The sequence below is a fragment of the Condylostylus longicornis genome, unplaced genomic scaffold, assembly GCF_029603195.1.
Source record: "Condylostylus longicornis isolate FDR11 unplaced genomic scaffold, ASM2960319v2 ptg000005l, whole genome shotgun sequence".
Lineage (NCBI taxonomy): Eukaryota > Metazoa > Arthropoda > Insecta > Diptera > Dolichopodidae > Condylostylus > Condylostylus longicornis.
In genome coordinates, this window is record NW_026577974.1 from 1,919,965 (window position 1) to 1,939,648 (window position 19,684).

A 19,684-nucleotide genomic window follows, 5' to 3' on the forward strand; every position below is an offset into this window, starting at 1 on the left:
ATGTACAATGAAAAAAATACCAACAATTTTTATTTTATAAATATCTCCTTCCTTTTCTATGTTATGCCGTCATCGTTTGTAAATTTAAAAAAGAAGAAAGAAACAGAGTAACAGAGATAAAGTAATAAAAGTTCATATAACTTCTTTCTCTCTCTTTTTTTATAGATTTTTAATGCAATATGAGAAAATCTCTAGCGAATAGAAAACGTAAAGACATAAAGCAAAAAATTTTGCGTTCTCAAAAATAAATATAAAAAAATCTTACAATCAAAAACAAAATTATAAAGTTAAAAATTTTGGAGTCGCTAAAAAAACTCCTAAAACAAAAGTAAAGTTGTTTAAAAAAAGTAAAGTTAGGAAAAATAAATGAATAAAAAGTTTATATTTGTATAAAATGCTCACTGTATTTGCAATTTCATAAATAATAAACATCAGTGACGTGCAAACTTTTTCACGTTGTGACCTAGATAACTGTTTGCCGTTTTCAACACAAATTTCGATTAAAAAGTTTATGACTCAGAAATAGGCGCATCGTGTACATTTAAAAATTAAAAAATCAAAATGTCAACTAAACATACAATCATCGAAATTATTTTAAAAGATCGCTCTTGGGAGTTGTTTACACTCAATTTTTAGTGGGTGGTATTCCGATCCTTTTTAGGAGACCCTTTAAGCCGATCCATGATTTATATTCTTGGATGTAATGTAGTCCAGACAGAACTTTCCAAAACTTCATAACTTGGAAATTATCAGTTTTTAGAAATTCGACTGTGCAATTATGCAGGTTCGGCTACCATAATGGAAGTCTGCGCAGTGGATTTCGTGATGCCAGTCTGTTCCTAAAACCAACACAGAATTTGGTGTAATTTTGAAGCTAGAAAGAATAAGAAGATCAGACCAGCTTTCGAAGGGCGAAAAATTATTTTCCTATGAAAAAATTTCAGCCGCATTTTAAATGTGTACGAAGATTCTCTTAGTTTTTGTTACTTACAAGAAAACAGCTGCGTCTCTTCCGGTTGATTGTCAATCTTTCGTTACAGTCAATCGTCCATGGGAACGCTTTTTACTAGTATAAATCTATTCTACGAAAAATAAATCTGTTTAGTAACTACGAATCTGTTTAGTAAGTACATGTAGTCATATTCATGTCATCAACATTTGCATTTCAGGGTTATGCATAAGTTAAGCATTATACATAACCTAATTTGTGTATGCAAAAATATATCATTTGTAAGGGCTTTTACTATTTGCTATAACAGTTTGCATTTTAACATAAGTATTCTGCAGAAACTCGAAACATTTTGAATTACCGGAAACAATAAATGGTCAAATTAAATTTTATAAACTAATTCAGTACACAACTTTTTATACAACAAAAATTTACAAAACTCTAGCTACGAATGTAAATCAATGCAAATAAGTGTGTATATCAGGAATTCAGGTCATAATATTTTTGAATTTATTAAAATTTTTTTGTCTGATAGGAAATGATATTTTGTCTACCATTATAATTTTTGTATTGCAATAATATTTTATAATGTTCATTTCCTGTTTCAAAAAACATTAAAATGCAACACAAAACTGCATAAATTCATAAATATTGATTTGTTTATATTATTTTAGTCAAAATTATTTATGAATGATCCCCACTAGAATAGGCAATAGCTTAAAGGAATATAAATTTGTTATGAGTGTTTTGATTGGTGATATCATTTTTTTTTTAATTTTAATAAACTAAAATTTAAAAGTTTTTTTTCAGTAGCTTTGCAAAATTTGGAATTTATATTAAAGGGAATAAAACTAGTGTTGTTTTATTTTATTAATTAAGCGGTTTTAAAAATTTTCTCTCAGTTTTCAAGGAATGTATTAAGGAATTTAAAATCTTAATGTACAAGACTTACTGGTGTCCCAAACTTCAAGAAAATTCAACTAAATTCTAGCAGAGCTGACAAAATTCTTCCTAAAGTCAGATTGGTCTAAAATTATGGACATTCATGCCTTGCTTTCCTAAAGTTTTTCTGCATGAATAGAATCTAGCTTATGCTCTAAAATACACTTTGCAATGTCTTTATGATGATCTAAACAGAATATAAGGGCCAAAAACAAAACAACTGAGTAAGTGTTAAATGTAGCTTCTTGAATATTTCAATTTCTTACAAACTATTTTCTAGTGATTTAGCTATTAGCTGCCGAAATAGTTGAGTGCATAACAATTTGTTTTTCATATTACGAAATATTACACGAAAACAATTTTTACCATACAAGAATTGGTTTTGTAGACATTTCAATAGCTTTATTATTGTTGCTTCGAAAAGAACAGAAAAAACAATATTTTAAAAGGCTTCCCAAGAGAAACTATATTGATAGAAAATTCATATAAGAGTATGCGAACTTTATTCCATTAAGCATGATAAAAAATTAGTTTTGGAAATGAAATCAATTTTTCTTTATAGTTTACCTCCATCATTTATTCTTTTGATTATTTTAAGGAGTTGGGGGTATTCGGTATTAATAATGAAAAAACAACACTGTATGTTGTGGGATAATAACATGGTAGTATCGTATTCCAATGAACATAGAGAAAATAACTTTCCTCTTCCTGGAGGAGTACATTACATCATTTATTAAAATACATATTTACATAATATATATATGTAAATTTATAAATGCACATAACGTATGCATATCTATATACACACGGCAATAGAGGTATAAAGAAAGTTTTTCTCCAAAAATATTTTTTTTTTTTGAAGGAAATTGCTATGAAAAAGGTTCTCAAGCGTATGATAAATCAATAAATTTATTGATTGATTAAAGAGTTTAAAGGAAGTTTCATTATAGTTTTCAATATCGTTACATTGAGATTTATTTTTTTTTTTGAAAATAATTTTAAAGAAAATTAAAAAAGAAAATTTCCAATGTTTTTCGGGGGAAAAAAATGGTTTCAACTAAATTTGTAGAAAGGTGATGGAAAGAATAGTTTGTAAACTAATATTTATTATGTAAATATTTGCGAAATTAAAAAGTCAATCTTGGGTGTATACTTTTAGCACATTTTCGGCAACACTGTAAAATAAACTATTTTATAAGCTACATTCTGCCCTTCGTTTTTACAAATGACTCGAAAGTTTTTACACCAAAGGTGTAAAGGGGACCGTTACGGTAACATTTTAAACGTCAATCACCTTTGCATTATTCCAATAAAAAAAACGTGAAAAGAAAAGTAGATAATCACATAAGAACAATTAAATTGCTAGTGGAGCTACTTTATGGTGATCGGCTTGTGTAATAAGCGGTCAAATCTATTGAAATAGTTTTATATCGAATGATGATTGTTCGAAAGAGAAGGTTCGAACATGGAAAGAATATTTAGGAGTTGGTTCACCCTAGGGTATGTTTCCGAGTTCTGGTCATTGCCCTGATTAGTCTTATACACAAAATAGAAATGGGACTATTAAGGTTGAAATCATTCAAGCCAATCACCTTCACATCATTCTAATTTAAAATGGTGGCGATGAAAATGGTAGAAAAAATAGTAAATAATCACATAAGAACGACGGTTTTTCTGGGGACACTACTTTGTGGTGATCAGTTTGTGTAACAAGCGATCAGATCTGCTAAAACCGTTTTATGTTGACTGACGACTGTTCGAAGAAGGAAGCTTGAATATGGAAAAGTTTCTTCAATAGAAGGAACTGAAGGAGTGACGTTAATTCGTCATATGTTAATTTACATAATTTCTCTCTAGGAAATATGCTATGAGTGACCGTCATAAATGGAATAGTGCAAATGAAATTTTATTTTTCAAAATGGTTTTACTTGCTTGAAAGAATTATGCTACTTAACAAACCTTCTTATTTAACAAAACCTATTATAAATGCTTCAGCGTTGAAATTATTCAAACGTTCAAAAATATGATGAGAAAAAAGTTTTCATGACAGACGTCAAAAAACTTTAATTTTTTCCCTAATCTATAGAGTCCAATATAAATGCTCATATTACAGTTTACGATTAATGTTATATAACTTTGCAAAAAACAACGACAAATCTTAAAATCTCAACGATTTCTTTCATTTAGAATTGTTATTTAAATATATATTTTTGCTATAAGTTATTTTTCGGTACATAATTCTGTATGTTGAATTCGGTACATAATTATTCTGTATGTTGATCTCTATATAATTTAAGCCAAATTAAAACCATTCGTACTATATTAACTAATATATGTATGTATATTGAAAAGACAACTTACCAACAACATTTAAATAACCAACTTGACTTTTCATTGGATCCGTATTAATTTGACACATATACCATCCTTTATCTGATTCTTTGACATCACGAATTCTTAAAATCCATGCACGTTTCTCAGCATGAGTGATACTCATTCGATGATTTTTTGTAATTACGTGATGTTGAATTGTTAATACTGTTTGTGTATCAACACGAAGCCACGCAATCTGTAAATTAATAATGATGAGTAAAATATTATTTATGAGTAATGAAGGTAGGTAGATATATAGTATGTATGTAGGTAGGCCTATTTACATTATATATCGGAAAATAAAAACATTGTTAAAGTAAAAAGTAATAACATGTAATATAAATAGAAAATACGAAAGTAAATAATAAAAAAAAAGTAATGCGTATAGGCTTTAATAGACATTACACGAGTATTAAAATTAAAGAAAAACGAGAGAAGAAAAGGTTACATTTGCAACAATATCTGAATTTTTAAATGACAGCATCACCACTTCCACAAACATTAATGATATCGAGAGTAAACTGAGAATATTAAAAAAATTTTTCGTCAATTCAACCTCTTAAGACAAGGTTATGTGAATGGTATATAATTGAATTCATTGAATATTTTTTGAAAATTTTTTAGAGGCTTTCCTTGACATCTCTACCGAAATTTAAAAATATCGTCTAATACGAATAAAATTTCTTGAAATACAACATTTCAAGTAAATTCGTTGTATGCATATAATATGTTCAAAAAACTTTTTATATGTAAAGCATCGCTCAATAATTGCGTTAGTGTGTGAACGATTGAACCAACTTTTGTGAATTGAAAAATAATGGAAAAATCAGAATTTTGTGTGCTCATTAAGCATTCCTTTTTGATGGGAAAAAATATAGTGCAGACCAAACAATGGCTTGATAAGTATTATTTGGACTCCGCTTCATCGAGGCAAATGGTTGAAAAGTGGTTTGCTGACTTTAAATGTGGTCGCCCAAATTCGGCAGTTACTGAGAAAACATCAAAAAAATCCAGGAGCAGAGATTTGGATCAAATGATGAGGTCATCGTCGAAGCTGAGGCATATTTTGAAAGAAAAAATAAATCGTTCTACAAACATGGTATCGAAAAGTTAGAGAAGCGCTGGAATGTCTGTATCGCCTTAAAAGGAGATTATGTTGATGAATAGAATCAAATTATGTCAAAATGTTGTTGTTTTATTAGCCATTCTACAGACTTATTGAGCGATGCATACTATATCCCAACCAAGAAATCATAAGTATCTTAAACTCAACTCCAGAAAAAGTTCGATGAGTATAGATGAGAAAATAACCCTGATGATTGATAAAATATCTTATATTTTTACAAAAAACGGTTTTAAATATGCCAGTCCTAAAACAATAAACAATTTTTTTGAAAATTTTTTTTTGCATAAACTTTCTAAATTCTACTTAGTCTATGTATTCCCTCCTCCCCCTATCACCACCTTGCTAAAATAATATTTTTCTAATTCAAAAAACAAATTCAAATTTTTAAAGTTTTCTTAAATTTCAAAAAAAAAATAAAGATGTCGCTTTAAAACTTTCTTAAAGTCTTCTAAACGTTGCCATTAAATATTAACACATTAAAATTGTTAACAAAAAAATTCATTACCAGTATTTTCAAGTAAAATTAGGTGGGAGAAAAAACAAAAATCAAAAATTTTTTATACCTTTAAGGATTCAATCACAACCTGATGTTGTTTTTCATATTATAAAAAAAGTATAACGAAATGAATAAATTAATGAAGACGCCAACGGAATAATGTTAAGTAGTTTTACAGTTAAAATGAGAAAAAAAAAACAAATAAAATTTGTATTTTGACAAAATTATTTAAAAATGTCACTAAGTTAAATAAACATTCTAAATATTAAATATTTGAGAATGTAGAGGGTGGTTTCGTGTAAATCGATCAGTTATATGTGGGTTAGGTGTGAGTAAGGTGTGGGCAATGAGTACCAGAATAGAAAATAAGAAATAGACCTAGAATTTTCACTCTTTTGTTATTCGCCTTGAAATATTTGTCTACCTACTTATTTAGTAAATTGGATGACTTTAACTTTTTATAATTTCTTCTTTTATTACAACAGTTTCATAACAGTCGCTCATAATATTGTGAATATAGAACACAATTTTGAACAGTTACAAAATTACAAACTTATTTAAGAACAAAATATTAAAATTCTGCAAATGATATTCAAAATCACCTTATATAGCATGACAATACATAAAGACACATACATAGAAGAACATATACAAAGAGAAAATTAAAACAAAAGACCTTTAGATAAGCTCCACAGTAAGTGAGTAAAAGAATTTTTCCAAAGTGAATCTAAAAATATTTCTTCTTTTTTTTTTTTTTTGCTTTTTATTTTAAATATTGACAATAAACATCTCAAACCAATTTCACTGGATCCGTATAACAAAAAAAAGAAGAGAGAAGTATACGTCGAACATGAAATCTCATTAACACATGCCACGCTTTAAGACAAAGACCCTTAAAAATATATCATTGTTTAAGGATAATAGAAGCATTATGAGAAGAAATTTTGTTTTGTTTGGATAGTGAAGTTTGTTAAAAGATTAAAATTTGCATAAAGAAAATTTTATAATAAGCGGAAAAATATAAAATGAGACAGAAGAATTTTTTGACACAGTTAAATAACAGCATAACGGGTAAATTTTCATTGGAATCATAGTAAAAATTTAAAATGTGCGCACAGTTTGTATTCTATATTGTGTTTTTATAATATTTATAAAATGAAGATGACTTTTCATATACTTAATTTCATTAGCGCTCGAAGTAAATTATTGTTATGTCAATATTTAAGGATTCCATTTTATTTTTTATACATTTCTTACGTTTGTTTATTTGTCCCTTACGTGTTTTTCGGATCTAACAGTTGAATTCAATAAATTAATTCTTTAAAAAAGTTTTCCATATTAAATATTTTAAGAAAATTTTTCTTACATTCCTCCATTTCTTCAATAAATAAAAGAATATTGATGCAATATCCCAAGAATGTTTAATTTTGCCGGGCGTTATTTACGTAAATTAAAACTTAAGACTTTACTCCTGGTTAATGCAAGGCGTGTTAAGAACATCATGTTGAATTATTATAAAAAATACGATTGAGAAGGGTAACGTCAGGTATAAGACGTTAGACTTCCATTATTTTTGTATTACTCAATCATATATTTAAGGCAAGAGGGGATAGGTTTTAAAAAATTTTTTCTTTCAATTATCAAAGAGTGTTTCCAAGGAAAGTGTAGATTTATGAATGAGTTTATGGTAAGGTATTAAATTCAGAGCCGTAGTGATCAAATTCAGAGCCGTAATTCAGAGCTCCTTTGGGGTTATTGTCGAAGTTGAAAATTTAAAAAAAATATTTTCCGTAACATAAGAGGGCGGATATTACGGTTCGACTTTACCTTCCGTTACTATGAAAAACTTAATAAAACGGGTAATAAATTACGAAACTATAGATTTCTATCACATATTGCCGAATTATGCGACTTTTGCTAGTTTTTCTATGGAAAATAAAATCAACCTCTCTCCCTTTCACTCAAATTTTCATATATAGGTAAAATTTCGTAAGGAGCAACAAATAATTCTCAGGAAGTTTATTTTAAATTTCTACTATATAAAAAAGACAATTTTATATTTTTTAAAGATTTCCAGGAACATATTCTCGAAAAAATTCAAATACTTGGAGCTTAATTTTAAAATATAAAATAACAGAAACAATAAATGCTTGTTGATGTCAAAATTTAATGCTATAAAAATAATTCTAGGATTTCAATATTTTTTTCTTTAAATTATTTTCAGATCAAAATTTAATTTAAGTATATGTAGTTTTATTTGTATTCAAATAGAAATACTTGAAGGGTACATACATATGTATGTATGTAGATATAGGGAACTGAAATTGGCTATGATTTTAACCAAATAACATGCACTTTTGAATTGCAAACCCCTGAAAAGAATAACAAATCGAGAATTTTTAATATTGAATAAGTGTTTGTTTTTTATATATGCATAAATTGCAGTTTTCCTTTTTTAAAATTAAATAATATTATTGGAAATTTCAAAATAGAATATTGATATTTTATCAATAATTTCAAATAATATTTGTTTTCAAAATTTCAATTTCATTTTTCAAGAAAATTGAAATGCCTTCAGATGCTTTAGTAAATATAAATAACAATTTTGTAAGTTTTCCATATTAAAAAGTAGAGAAGCTTTCTTTGAAGTAGATATTATTTAACATTGAAACTACTAACGTGCATTCAAATTATTTGATTTGTAGTATGTAAATGGATATTAAGGTTGTGCTGCATTATAATAAATTAAATGTTGTGATCTTCTATATAGGAAAATAAAATTCTTTTTACCTTGTATGTCTGTAAATTTTCAACAACACACTGTAAGACTGCTTCTCTGCCAACTGGTACCGTAACATTCTGTAATGGTTCACCAAATTTTGGAAGATCTGTGAAAAAAAAAATTAAATCGATTGTTAATATTTTAGTTATACCAATTTCTCATCTGAAAATTTATAGTTTTTCTTAAACTAAAATTATTGTTATTAAATTGAACGCTATAGTTCAGTAAACAAAATTGGCATAAAAAAGCTAACCAATGCGTTACCCAAGCACATTGCTTTTCTATAACAATCTCATTTTATAAAATCATCGATTATATATAGAATTTCATCTAAAGGATGTAGACCAATATCCTAATAGCAGGTAAATACGAATATTCTAAAATTATTGTCGATTCTTTCCTTCAATTTCATAAAATGCGCTGCACATGGAACAACTATACAATAAGTGACCTAAATAATAACTTTGAACAATAAACAAAAAATTTTGAATATTAATAATAATGGAAAAATTCAATTGTTTTTTAATAAAATAAAATAATGAAAAAATTTGAATAGAGGGGAAAACAAGAAAAACAATAATATTTAATGGACCATGAAAATTTTCCCTTTCAACAATTTTCCCTCACCTGAATAAATATACAAGTGTTCTAACTTTGAATGCAAAAAAAAAATTGAATAAAATAATAGAATTAATAAAAAAAATGTTAAAATAAAAGCAAGAATTTTAAATAAAATAATAGAAATTTCACTAATAAGAAAGAGGGTTAAGAAACTTAAAAAAAGCTAAAATTTCTGGATTTTGCGGTGGTAACACTTCTGGAATTGAACTGGAAGCAATAATAAAAAATTTTGCAGAATCCATGTGAGAAGATTAAACAAGATATGTTATTTAATGCAGTAGGGAGGATTTAGAACTTTAACAGAAATTAGTGACATAGATATTGTACATTAGATAACCCGATATTAGTTCAGTTTTTTATACAGGAATTTCGTGAAAAAGAGAGACACAGAGAGAGAGACAGATTTTGTTAAAAATAAACAAAATGTTATTCCCTCACAAATTGTTTGTTAAATAAAGGTAATTTTGGTGAAAATTTGGCAAATAATTTGTCTGAGAGTCAGTTTGGAAATGGGGTATAAAAACCGTACTTATGTGTTCTCAGACAGTAAGGCGGCATTGTTGGTGCTTTAGTCGCCCCAGATTACATACAGGCTGGTCTGGAGCTACCTTACTGCACTTGTGGAATTGGCATCGGTAAACAGAGTAACGCTTATTTGGGTGCCTGGCAACAGTGGACATGCAGCTGCCGATGAGTTGTCGCGGAGGGAAGCTGAAGCTGACTTTGTGCAGCTGCTCCTTTTCTGTGGTCTGTTTTCTTCCGCCGTTGGAGCTAGGCTCGCCAGCCTGCCCGCGGTGGAATGCGGCCTTCATTGGAGGGACACGAAAGGGTGCCATCAGGCGAAGATGTTTCTTCCAACATGCTCGGGGTAGTTCATCGTCGAATTGTTGAGGACGGGCATTAGCCTGGTTCGCGATATTGCGAATTTGTTCACGGACCATTGCCCGGTAAGGTATCGCGTGCAGAGGCTGGGGAAATTAAGCTCTTCCCAAGATAGATTTTGCGGGAACAGTGATGAAACTACCGTACACATTCTTTGCGACTGCCCGGTACTGGTTGTCCGATGGCGCAATTGTTTTGGACAGGGTTTCCTAAGCGTTCGGGAACTGCTGTCCAACTCCCTAAGAGATGTCATGCTTGGAACGGTGGCATTATAGGCGAGGCGTGGGGAGGCAGGGTCGCGAATGGCTGCGGTGACCCGGGATATGCTCCTTCCCCACTACGTTCCCTTCGAAATCTACAATGTAATAAAGTTTTTTCGATGTTAAAAAAACCTTTGATTCGGTTGATAGGAATATACTTCTTATAGAATCCTATACGAACATGGTTTCAAGGGTAATGAGTATAGTTGGTTCAGAAGCTATATATCCGTCAGGCAGCAATACTGAATGAGATGACTTAAAGAGTAATGTATATTGTAACAATTATGGTGTGATTCAAGGAATTTCTATTTATTAAGATTCAACACTTTTTTCTGTATATATTAGTAGTTTACTGAATATTAAGCTTTATGGTAAACCATTCATATACGCGATTTCATGATAATCTACAAAGGAGTTAATTACAGTGTACTTGAAAAAGAAATAACATTAGATTTATGTATGCTTACAGAATGGAAATTAAAACATAAACTAACAACAAATGCAGAAAAAACGAAATACGTAATATCCAAACGAGATTCCTGTAGACCTTGGAAATTAATATTGATGAAAATTTAAATTAGCGAACAGATAGATTATTGGGCAGCTTAAGAAAGGCTGAAGAGCAGGCGGAATTTTCAGTTGTACTGGTTGCAAAATTGCAAAGAGCACGATACTTTCCTTGTATTAGGGCACATTTCATGACTCTCTTACATATGCAATTATTCAGATTTAGGAAATAGATGTACAATTATATTAAGACCATCAATATAAAATATAATAAGTCAAGACCATCAATAAAATTGATTCACTAAACCTATTACCTTTAAATATTCTAATCAAAAATAAGTTAGCTACTCAAGCACATACCAACTATAAATTAAGTTACACGATTAAAATTAGACGACGAGCCTTTTACTCAAATTATTGGCCTTCTTACTATAAGCTATATACATGATTAATTCTATTGAATATAACAACCTTTGAATTTATTTCTTAATTTAAAGGAAAAACGAAAATTTAATGTAAATAAAAGCGACAACAATAATACTTGTCTATGAAATTTTTTTTCCCACTTTGTTTTCTCTATTTTAATCAGTTTTTATTAAAAATCGTGCGAAATGTAATTAGTGTTGCCGTAGAAATACCAAAAATCTTAAGAAAATGTTTGTGAAAATGACAGGATGACAGAAGGACAGAGCAAATGACAGAAGCCTATTTAATTTAAATGTGTTGGGAGTCAAACAACTTTGAAAATATTTAAGGAATGGCACTGGCATGCAGCTCCAAAAAAAATCTTTACCATACGTTGAAATATTTTTGAATACAATAGAAATAACTTCACCATTTGCAAAAGACGATAAAAAAAGAGAGAGTCAATAAGAAATAGATTCATACAAATACAAAATGACTTCAATGAAAAAGAAACTAAAAGGTTTTATAAAAAGTGTAAACAAGAAAGACGAGCCTTTCAGCCTAAATTGACGAATATAAAAAATAAAAATGGAATAATGTTGTCTGAAGAAATGGAAATATTAAACAGATGGGAAGAATATTTTAAGGACATGCTAAACCCAAATGATGATGATGAAATAAACATAGAACACACAAATAATATACCTGAAGTGCAAGCTCTAAATAAAATTGAAGAACCATCTTATGAAAATATTATTAGCGCAATACAAAAACTTAAAAATAATAAATCATCCGGACAAGATAGTATCACTGCAGAAATTATAATATCAGCCGATGACACACTATATAGAAGAATATATAAAATTATCATTAAAATATGGAATGATGAACAGATACCCAGTGAATGGAATATTGGTATAATTTTACCAATGCATAAAAAAGGGGCTAAAACGGACTGTTCAAATTATAGAGGAATAACGCTATTAAATACTGCTTATAAGATATTAGCAAAGGTAATTGCCGAAAAATTGACAATCTACGCAGAGCAAATAATCCCAGACTATCAATGCGGTTTCCGGCCAAACAAATCAACCATTGACCAAATATTTAGTATAAGACAAACAAGGGAAAAGTGCGCTGAATTTAACATGGACTTGCATATGCTATTTATAGATTTTAAACAAGCTTTTGACTCGGTAAAACGTGGTATAATAGAAAATATTTTTGACGAATTGAGAATACCTAAAAAACTGACGAATTTAATAATGGTGACACTGCATAAAGCAAAAGTTTTGGTACAAAAATCTTGTACAAATATATTTGACATCACATCTGGAGTTAAACAAGGAGACGAAATATCAACCATCATATTTAACCTGACCTTACACTACGCGCTCAAGGACCTACATATCGAAGGTAATATATTTACGAGGCCCTACCAGATTTATGCTTACGCTGATGATATCGCCATAATGTCAAGAAGTAAACGTGATTTAATTGAAATATTTACAAGGCTTGATCAACAGACTCGAAGAATTGGATTGAAAATAAATGAAAATAAAACAAAGTACATGATAGTATCGAGATCAAATACAAGAAGAGTGGCGCAAAATATTACTATTAATGACTATTAATGACTACAATTTCGAAGGTGTGAATAATTTTATATATCTGGGTGCACAAATAAATTCAAATAATGATATCCACAAAGACATAAAGCATAAAATATTGACGGCCAATAGAGCATACTATACAATTTCTCATCTATTGGGATCAAGATTACTATCAAGACAATGTAAATTACAGATATATAAAACAATCCTGAGACCAATTCTAAGTTATAGTTCCGAAACTTGGACATTATCACAAAGTGATATAAATGGTCTAAGAGTTTTTGAACGAAAAATGTTGCGAAAAATATTTGGGCCGAAAAGAAACGAAAATGACGAATACGAAATTAGAACGAACCAGGAACTGATGGAATTAATTGGCAATGAGGACATTATTGGATATATAAAATCCCAAAGACTGCGCTGGGCGGGGCACTTATTCAGAATGAACTCTGATAGAGCTCCAAAAAGAATTTATGACGCAAGGTCCCTACTCAACAGATCTAGGGGCAGACCGAGGTTAAAATTGAAAGACGATGTGATAAACGATTTAAACAAATTACAAGTTAACAACCTAAATAACGCAGTAACGGACCGAGCAGAATGGAGGCGGATAGTCAATCAAGCTAAGGCTCACATCGGGCTGTAAAGCTACTAAAGAAGAAGAAGATTTGCAAAATTAGGTTCTCAATTCTATAAATTCGTTTGAATATTATTACGGTGGAGTGAACTCTACTCGTTCTCTCCTGTTTTTGTTTTACCAATTCTGATGGAGGCAACCCTAAAGACTAATAAGCTTTTCTTTTATGATTACTTCTTTTCTATCAAAATTTCATTTCCTTTGATTTCTGAATGTTGTTATCGTTTGCTTTATCCAATTTTCTTTGATTAAATTGAAAAAAGGAGAAAAAATAAGAATCAGCGTCAAAAAAGTGGTTGTTATACAGTTAAAAAAAGTTTTTACCGTTATAAAATTTTCTGTTTATTGATTTATAAAGGTATTTTTCCTTACATTACATTGCTGATAGGAACAGAAGCAGAAATAACACAGTTATCAGTAGGATGTTATGTATAGGTGTAGTTGTAAAAGGGAAAGTTCAAAAGTTTTCTTTGATCTTTGGAAAAAATAAAACAGGAAAAAAAACACTGAAAAAAAAATAGTTAAGGTGTAAAAAAATATTTATTCAAAATACTGTCACTTTTTTTCGGCATTATTTGAGGCCATATTGTTGTCATTTCAGCACTTTGTCATAACATTTGATATGGCTCTACCGAAAAAGGAAGAATAATATTTGAGACTTGAAAAGGGATTTGATTAGCGATGATAGTGTCGAGTTCAGAGCTCTCTAAGCTATCTCTGTCTATTTTCCCACTTGGCGGGGTTAAAACAATCTAAAAAGGCATATTTGTTTATAAGTATTCTTGAAATTTCCTAATTTTTATTTCATTTATGAAATGTACATATTTCGATATTGAGATTTAGACTCCTACATCTTTTCACCTTCCTCTTTGTTTTGTGTCAATGCAAATTTATAACAAAACCTTTAGTAAATATTTTACCAGAGATGGTTTCCCATACATCGTGATCACAAAGATTGAAATAATATAAATTGAGGGCATTAAGAAATCCATAGCAATCGTATAAAGACGTTTTCAATCCTATAAAATATCGTTTAACGTGGTGGTATTCGAACAAAAATTTTAAGTAGCAAAATGGATCGCCGGAGTACCCAATGACTTTTGCATCAATATTTCGCCGATTCAAATATATTTTTCTTTATATTTTTATCTCACAATTTTTTTTACATTTATGAATAATAAGAATGTATACGAGCAATTATGTATTATGTATTACACATGGGATTCTGTGTATTACATAAATTCATATGTGGCAATCAGCATGTTAAAAAAAATCATCTAAATTACGATTACTATTACAATATTTTAAAAGTTTATTAAACTGTCTTGTATATTTTTTAACAGTAACTGTAAAGTATTTATGTTTTGATATGAAAATATTTCAGGTACATTATTATAATCGCATCATATAGTAGAATTTCGTATATAATCGTAGCTATTCGTAACTATATTTTCGTAAATACTTAGGTAGTAATGTAACATTGTACTTACTTGGGTAATCAAGTAGGTAAATTTAAATTGTATATAACAATTTACATAAATACACACAATGTATGAATGGATGTGTTTTATGTATTAGGTATGTACATGTGGATATGTACGTATGCATATAAATAAATGGAAATATTAAAATATAAAATCCCAGCGGGACGCATGTTTTAATGAAATTTCAACTTCTTTTGTTTTTTCTTCTTCTGTTTTTTTTTTTGTATATATAAGAGTTGAATGTGTGTGTTTGTTTTTTTTCTTAATTTAATTCTATCTTTAATGTCGAAAGGATGTCTGGCATATTTCAAATAGAAAAACAAAAAAAAATTTAAGAAAAACAGGAAAACTGGATTTTTACAAGATTTTCAATATTTTTTTTTTTCTTCCTTTTTTTTTGTCTTTGTTTTCCATTTCTGATTTTCCACCAATCTTTCTTTTGTTTCATTTTTTACAAGTTCTTGATCATGGTTTTATATTTTGTGAATGAATGTATGATTTTCAAAAAAAAAAACAAAAAAAACAAAAAATTCAAATAGAAATTTTGAAAGAGAAGAGAGAATTTTCCATGCTGTGACAATTTTTGTTTTTCCATTTTCTAATTTTCTATTTTTTGTTTTTTTTTTGCTCCTTTTGATGAAAATTTTGATAGGAAAATAAAGAAGCAATGATTAAAAAATTTGGTTTAGAATGTTTGTTTTTTTTTTTTGTTTGTTCCAGAATGCAGAGTTTTTTTCTCCTCTGTGTTTTTTTTTGTAGCAACTTTGAGGTAAATTTAAAGTTGAAATGTGGTATTTTTATTAAATTGAATTTTGTGTAGTTTTTTGCAAAATACCTTTAGACTTTTTCAAGAGAAATTATGAGAAAAAGGAAAGGGGATTTTAAAAGGGGGTTCTGTGTGGCCAAAAGTTTAGTTTAAATTTTTCATATTTTGTTAATGTTAAAATTTTTAATAAATTGGGAAAAATTTTAATAAATTGTTTTAAAATGCAAAATGACGAAAAAAAATCAATTAAACTTTGTGTAATACTTTTTAAAAAAGTTTTTGCCTTTTAACTTCTAAAAATTCTAAAGGGAAAATAAGGTGTGATCTTGGGTATGCAGTGACTGAAATGCATAAATATTCGTAATATTAGTAAAAATTGTGTATTATTTAAGATTCTCAAAAGAGGAGATCAATTTTTTAGAGTGAAAAATTGAAAAAAAAAAACTAAGTCCGAAAACGCAATGAAAAATTGTTCCGGAACGCGTGATTAAAAAGAGCTGGTTTAGGATCACAATACACAATAGTTCAATATTGAGAATTAAATTTGGACTGTTTGTTCCTGTGTTTGTGTTTGTTGTTGATAGTGGATCATCATAGAGTAACCAAACACCGCGACCGTAGAAGTATATCTTTTGTGCGCCCAATAAATTGTAATTCCTGAAGCGTTCTCTTAAGACATATTCCTCTGATAAATGTGAGTACCTGATGGGAGATGTTTACTTGCGGTTCTTTTGATAAGAGGTGGTAATTAATCCTTTTCCCGCTTCTCTAGATAAATGTTCTAAACTCACCGGGAAGGTTCACCGAAGTCTCTACCGTTTTCACACAAAAATTTCAAGCACCTCGCCCTCCAGTCCAAACTTTCTCAATTTACTTCATGCTTTCAACGTTAGATATATTTTATTTCTAATGAAGCACAATTTGTCACTACATCTCCTGCTTTGTAAGAGAAACAAAAACTGTGAAATTCTAAACATTTTTAAGTTTCAACTACATATTATATAAAATATTCTTACCTTTTTCTGGAATTGAATTTATTATCACATCCTCTCGAATATCCTCTAATTGTTCTTCTCTAACATTATCTTCATTATTATCTCGATATTCTGAAAAATACAAAAAAAACCACATTTATAAAATTAATTACTAAAAAAATTCTTCAATTTAATTGAAAATATGAGTGCATGTGTGTGAGAATGTCTGTGTTTTAGACTGCCAAATCATAAAAATTTTAAATAATTTTATTTTTTATATTTCTTTTTTTTTTTATTTCTATAATTGAAAATTTCAATAATAGCTTTATCAAATCAAATATATAGATAAAAGGAAATTTTTATAAATAGAAAAATTTTTAATTAAAGTAAAATTGTATAGAAAAGATCATGTCGGAAAACGTTATTTTGTGAAATGAGCATATAACGGTAAATGAGAACTTGATATTAGTGTGTGTGCACGGTTCTATAATACCACGTTAATTTTATAAATAAATTTTATTTAGTGTGTGTTGTTTTTGAAAGAAATTTGTTCGTGTACTTTATTAAAAATTCGATGAGACTTGAGATTGAGAATTTGTGTTATCACAGCTGTATTTTGGGCTAAATTCTGGGTATTATAAACATTTGTGCTTGTTTGTCACCTCTAACGAACTCTGTTTACTTTTATTATTGATACTGACAGTTTTAGATTTTCAATTGAATTTCATCATACTTAGTTTAATATTTCTTATAAGTAAAGCTTAAAATTTTAGTTTAATAAAGCAAAAATTACGAATTTTGCATTGGAGAATTACCCATGTTATTGAAAATTGTACGACTGCGGTAAAGAAAATTTCAGTTCTTATGACATTTTTATCATCCCTGTTACTCTTATAATATTAAGTTTAATATTGTTTCCAGTAATCCAGAATTTCTTCAAATATTCAAGGACATTCTCAGGAGGAAAAAGGAAAAATAAAAACTCAATTTCAGTGAAGGTTATAAAAATTAAATCACTCGTCAAAATGAAATCATTTAACAAGTTTATTTACACAACGTGTTGCATGTAATATTCTCGTACCCATAAAATCCATACTCTTTACTTTTTCAATTACCTATCACCTTTTTTATCCGGCAACAAAAAAGAAAAAAATATTTCACCATATTTCACAAAAATTACTTTCGAACATTTACCGTAGGCAATATTATAAAAGAGTTTAACCTTCATCGATTTTTTTCTAATTAAAATTGATGAAAAATAAAAAAAAAATTGTTGATTTTTGGCCATGAACCTTAATTATAAATTAAAGGTTAAAAAATTTTTTGTTTTATAATTGACGTCACAAATTAACGATTTTGCCTTTATCGTCATTATTGAACGAAATATTTTTTACTAATATAAAAATTTGGTTATTAGCAAAAATCTAAAGCGGAAATTTTCATTAATGGCAAAAAAAGCGATCCTTTGCTGAAAAGTAATTGAATTTATACAAATCAGTGCAATTTTCAATCCAATAAACAAGAGAATCAAAATGAATTCAGAAATCTTTTATATACCAAAAAAACATTGCCATTGTTAGGTACAAAGTTTCTTTTAATGAAATGCATATCTGAAAAATTGTAATAAATACACAATAAATTTAAATTTTTCGCAATCTTTTGAATTAAATTACAACAATAAATGGTTTGAAAAAAATAAAATAAAAGATTTTTTCTTTATAAATCCTCGACTGATCTTATTCTGCCTTCAGACACACAAATTAAATAAAAAATATTTAAATATGAATAAAAAATATACAAACACACAGCATGCAATCTAACAATGCAATTTTCAATCCGACATATTGAAAATAAATGAAAAAAAAGAAAAAATCAATTATTTGCATTCTTATTTCATTTTTTTCCTTTAATATTTTTTATTCAAGATAACCCTCTTGTCGTGTTGAATAGAAACTGACTTAACCTTTTTCTGAACAAAAATAAAAAAATTTTAAATTAAAAACTGTAACGTTAAATAGTCCGAATGGTAAGAGAGAAAATGGTTTTCTTATACTATCTTGCCCTGTAGTCAATTTTTCTACTCATCATGTCCGAAGAATCTTTTACTTAATTAGGTACTTTCCACATGATGAATAGAAAAACTGAATATACACAGAGAATGAGCTTAGTTCCTCATTTCAGCTAAGCTCATTCTCTGTGTGTTCTCTCTCAGACTGTCCGACAGTGAATTGAGCATTTTCTCTCCCAAGTGTCCGACTATGAGATCGAATATCATATTTTTTTAAAGCAAAATATACGATTGTGGCATTAAGTTGGAGTAAATTTAGTCTAATAGTAAGACATAGTTATTTTATAGACTAAATTTTGAAATACTTGAGTGATATTTCATTTTTCAAGATTCTGGTAGTAATTTGAAAGTAAGGATATTTTCCTCTTCGTACAGTTAGAATACTCTCAGGTTTTATTTAAAACCGCTCTGTTACCCTAACCTATCTGGTTCACAAACCACAGTAACATTACGTTTCTCTATATAACAACTTCACGAGGCTAAAAAGCCATTATTATTCCATAAAAAAAACTCGTCCCCGACATCCTAAATACAAAATTAACTTCTTTTTTTTTTTTTTATATATTTTTTTCACACTTGTGTTTCTTCTATCTTTTACCGTTTCCCTATGTACAAGTACGTTCTCTTTATATTAAGTATAAATCATTTTTGACAACAAATGGTCTTGGGTTCCGATAACTGGTTACTTTTTGTAAAATTTGTAAAATTGTCGATATATTTTAGGGAGGATTTTATTTTTTATTACAGGACAATGAAAAACGGTTCAAATAATAAAATAAAAATAAATAAGATGACATTA

At 28.6% G+C, this 19,684-nt stretch overlaps 1 protein-coding gene across 2 annotated transcripts in view; it reads right to left on the bottom strand.

Annotated features, from left to right (window-relative positions):
• Positions 1–19,684, bottom strand: part of LOC129615860 (lachesin) — a 103,470-nt gene that overhangs the window by 44,489 nt on the left and 39,297 nt on the right. For both annotated transcript variants that reach the window (XM_055531263.1, XM_055531254.1), the window contains exons 3-5: positions 16,860–16,949; positions 8,677–8,774; positions 4,253–4,460 (exon numbers count right to left, since the gene is read on the bottom strand). In XM_055531263.1, coding sequence (XP_055387238.1) covers positions 4,253–4,460; positions 8,677–8,774; positions 16,860–16,949 — 396 coding nt within the window. The remainder of the gene's footprint in view (positions 1–4,252; positions 4,461–8,676; positions 8,775–16,859; positions 16,950–19,684) is intronic.